Source organism: Seriola lalandi, unplaced genomic scaffold (genome assembly GCF_002814215.2).
Source record: "Seriola lalandi dorsalis isolate HSWRI2012SDOR001 ecotype SW California unplaced genomic scaffold, Sedor1 jcf7180002054824, whole genome shotgun sequence".
Taxonomy (NCBI): domain Eukaryota; kingdom Metazoa; phylum Chordata; class Actinopteri; order Carangiformes; family Carangidae; genus Seriola; species Seriola lalandi.
In genome coordinates this window covers 92030-95916 of record NW_019525377.1, presented here as the reverse complement: position 1 = coordinate 95916, position 3887 = coordinate 92030, and the positions used below count along the sequence as shown (strand labels likewise).

Here is a 3887-nt window from a genome sequence, read left to right as displayed (position 1 = left end):
GGGGCATCATTAAGAAACATGTTGTCCTTTGTTGACATCCAGATTAACAGGTTGTTTCGATGAGCCGCCTCTTCACACCTTTGTGTTTGTGTGAAATGTGCAGGGATCAAGTCAGGACAAATTAATGATTTGTGTGTGTGTGTGTGTGTGTGTGTGTGTGTGTGTGTGTGTGTTTGGAGAGTGAATGAGACTGCGAGACTTTTACATCGTAAAATAAATGCCAATCACTCTGTTGCGTTCAAGGGCAGCGAAAATGTCTGTCTAATTTTATATTTCAACATTTCAACATCTGTATGAAGCCACAGACTGACAGCTCCAGGGAACTGGAGTGTTCTGCCAGGTTCAGTATCGCCCCCTGTATCTGCCTTAAGGGAAATGTTTGGATTCCCACGAGAGGGAAGTCGCTGCAGTGGAGATGCATTTGATGCCTTTATATTAAACACACTTTTATGTCTTAATCAAGGATGAAACTTCAGTGAGAAAATGCGTGTATTTTATAACCAAACCTCTGACGAAGTTAGAAAAATGTAGAAAGTTTAATTATGAAAGACGTGCACTTCCAACAGCTCAAAGATGCAAAGTGGTGTTCATTTATTTATTCATCCGTTCAATCATTTTTTTCTTTTTCTTACATACCTGCCTGGCCTGAGGCACCTGAATATCATTTCATAGGTTTTTGCCCTGCTGGGTGCTGGGGGGGGGAAACTGTGCATGTGCGTGAGTATTTGTTAGGAGGGGGCGGGGAGTAGAGGCCACACCTCCCGGCGCAGGATTTATAATAGGCTCCGTCGGCTCTGTTGATACTTTACATCCTGAATCCTGGAACGATCCTCAGCTGCCACGACGCTTTATGGACAAACACTGAGTGGACTGAGTGTGATCGCACTGACGCGTTTAGAGTTCGCGCTTGTGTCTTCAGAGCGGTCAGCATGGCTGTGGCTGAGGCTGTGATGCCTGCAGTGACTTCATATCCAAGTGTTCAAGCCATGGAGGGAAAACAGTTTGACAACGTAAGTAGAAGGTTCCGAGTTTGGAGATTGTGGCTGTGTGCGGTTTAGTTTTAGTTCAGATTGCTTGTTCACACTAGGCTAACTTCAGGTTTTCTGTGTGCTCCCGTACAGCTGTGCAAAATGGATGATTGTGCACGGAGCAGCGCGACAGGTGGCGCAGACAACCCGCTCATTGAGGTGGAGTTCAGCATCGTGCAGTCTCCTGCTTTGCCTCCCAGAGACGACGACGAACTGGGGAAATTCTTGGACCTTGAGTTCATTTTGTCCAACACCATCAGCTCCGATGTTTCCCCCCCTCAGCAGCAGCAGTGTGCGTATTCTCTGCCGGAGTCTCCGGAGAGCTGCAGCGGTGGTTCTGTTCCAGACTGCAGCGACCACCCCTCCCCTCACCTGGCCACTCAGAGCTACCACGGCTCCTCGAGCTTCACAGGCACGAGCCCGGTCCGCAGCCTAATGGCGGAGCTTCTCACGCCAGACATGAGCTACCCGGGGGAGAGTTCACCGGACAGCCCAGACAAGGCGAGAGACGGACGGGACTACACCGAACTGCGAGCGTTGAACCCGGTCACCATTGCAGCTGCTCCCGCTCATCACCATGTGGCCACATCTCCGCCGCCGCTTGGATACAAAATTAAAAACGAGCCTGTAAGTCAGTCCTGTATGATGGCAGCAGCTGGCGGGGACTTTATGGGACAGATGTTTGATAAACACCAGCTTCGCACCGTGCACCCAGCAGCTTTTACGCACCACCATGCGTCAGTTCCAAATGGGTTCGGTGCGCATCCCATGCAGCACCCTGCTCCTCAGGGACGCTCAGACTGTCATTTGGCACAAATGACCTCTACCGTGAGCTCTCACCCCAATCAACACCATCTCCACAACCACTACATGAACGCGCCATACCAGCCGCAGTACGCACACCAGAGCGTGCCTCAGTTTCAGGGACAGTATAACATGCACAGAGAGCCTGTGCTCGTTCACCAGCAGCATCATCCGGCCTCTCTGCAGGGGATGATGCTCACCCCTCCCTCGTCGCCATCATTGCTGGAGTTTTATGGGCACGATGAGGTGGGGAGCATCAAGCAAAAGCGAGGCCGCAGGTCGTGGGCCAGAAAACGTGCAGCGACGCACAACTGCGAGTTCCCGGGCTGTGGGAAAACCTACACCAAGAGCTCCCACCTCAAAGCCCACATGAGGACACACACAGGTGAGCACATTTACTTCAGGTTTTGACAACCAAAGTCCTTCAAACCAGTTAATTTTGATTTCATATTTTGTGTTGCTGTTGCTGCCTGTAATCTAATCCAACTCCTTGTGTCCCTCAGGTGAAAAGCCATACCACTGTAACTGGGAAGGCTGTGGCTGGAAGTTCGCCAGGTCAGATGAGCTGACCCGTCACTTCAGGAAACACACTGGGCACCGGCCCTTTCAGTGTCACCTCTGTGAGCGTGCCTTCTCACGCTCTGATCATTTGGCTCTCCACATGAAGAGGCACATGTAAGCCGCACTGACCACACGGGACATTTTGTTTGTATTCAAATCCACCGTGGGATCGTGGTCAGATCATCCCAGATGAAGCACGAGCTGCCCCCTCACTACTGGACACTTTGTGCATCTGGCCAAAGCCAGTGACACTAAACGCTCCTGTAGGGACTTGAGTCTAGGTGTAGTGCCTTGGCAACCATAACATACTTCCTGGCATTTGATCCCATAATGTACCACAAGTTTCCTCCTATAGGAACAAGTTGTGCTGGTGGTTTTCAAAAGTGCCTGTCAGAAAAAACACTGGTGTTTTTGTACATATCTGTGCATATATGAATTTCTTTGGCTAAATTATAGTAGTTTGGTATTTAAGACGATTCCTCACCCTCTCTTTGAAATAAGTTATTGATTGTTGGTGAGTGCCTGGAAGAGACTGTATCTGCTTCCCAAAAGGGGAATACTCACTGTGGGCAGGACCCATTGTACATATGTAAATTGTATTTTTCTAATGTTTACATCTTATGTCTTTGATACTACTCAAAATCAGGTCAGGGTTTTTATCTACAATGTTGTTATTCTATTTTCTTACAGGTTTTGTTATTACACACAACACGATTTTATAGATTTGCTAAGCATTGTGGGCCAGGCCTGCATTTCTTTGGTTTTGTAAAGGTTTGCTCGAGCAATGTCAACAAATTCAGGTACTAGAACTCATATTCAGTCAATTTCAGGATACCAAGCATCAAGTGTCAATACACCCTCACTTCACCCCAGTTCCATGCTCAGTGTTTTTAGGGACATAATACTTTGTCTGAGTTTTGCCATGTTTTTTTTTTGTTTTTTTTTTTTTTTTTAAGAATGAAGAAATCCACTGCAATGGTTAAACTGCTGTACTTGAACAGAATTGCCTCTCGGACGTTTCATTCTCCAAGAATGTCATTGTTTTTATGTACTTAAGGGCTCAAAAATAAAAGTACTTTTGCAAATACTGCATGTCTGTCATTGCCTTTTTATCGCTCTCACAATCCGTTCGACTCTAGATCTTCTTTAGTTCGCCTCATGCTAATCTTTTATGGCATGGCCAAATCAATGACAACAGAGCACAATGTGTATCAAAACAAAGGGTTCGAACTTAGCAAACTAAATGTGGCTTCAGTGTAAATTAGAAATATCTATCTGTATTCCTCTGTAATTTAAAAAATGATCTATAATATTGATAAAAGACACGTTGCAACATACAAGTCATGTTAGGACATTTAGCAAACTTGGAGACTCCTGTCAGGCAGGTTTGTGTCACTGCTTATTAAAGACTGCCCTCTAATGTTCACTCGTATAACAACATTTGCCCAAGGTAAGGCTGTGTCTGTCAGTTTAAATGGATTAGTCCATTGCACA

General features: G+C 46.5%; 1 protein-coding gene across 1 annotated transcript; it reads left to right on the top strand.

The window, feature by feature from the left end:
• The first annotated feature begins 812 nt into the window (after positions 1-812).
• Positions 813-3480, top strand: klf17 (Kruppel like factor 17). The gene is made up of 3 exons (XM_023426256.2): positions 813-1010; positions 1122-2217; positions 2336-3480. The coding sequence occupies exons 1-3, from the start codon at positions 930-932 to the stop codon at positions 2509-2511; spliced, it is 1353 nt and encodes a 450-aa protein (XP_023282024.1). The 5' UTR covers positions 813-929; the 3' UTR covers positions 2512-3480.
• Positions 3481-3887: the final 407 nt, after the last annotated feature.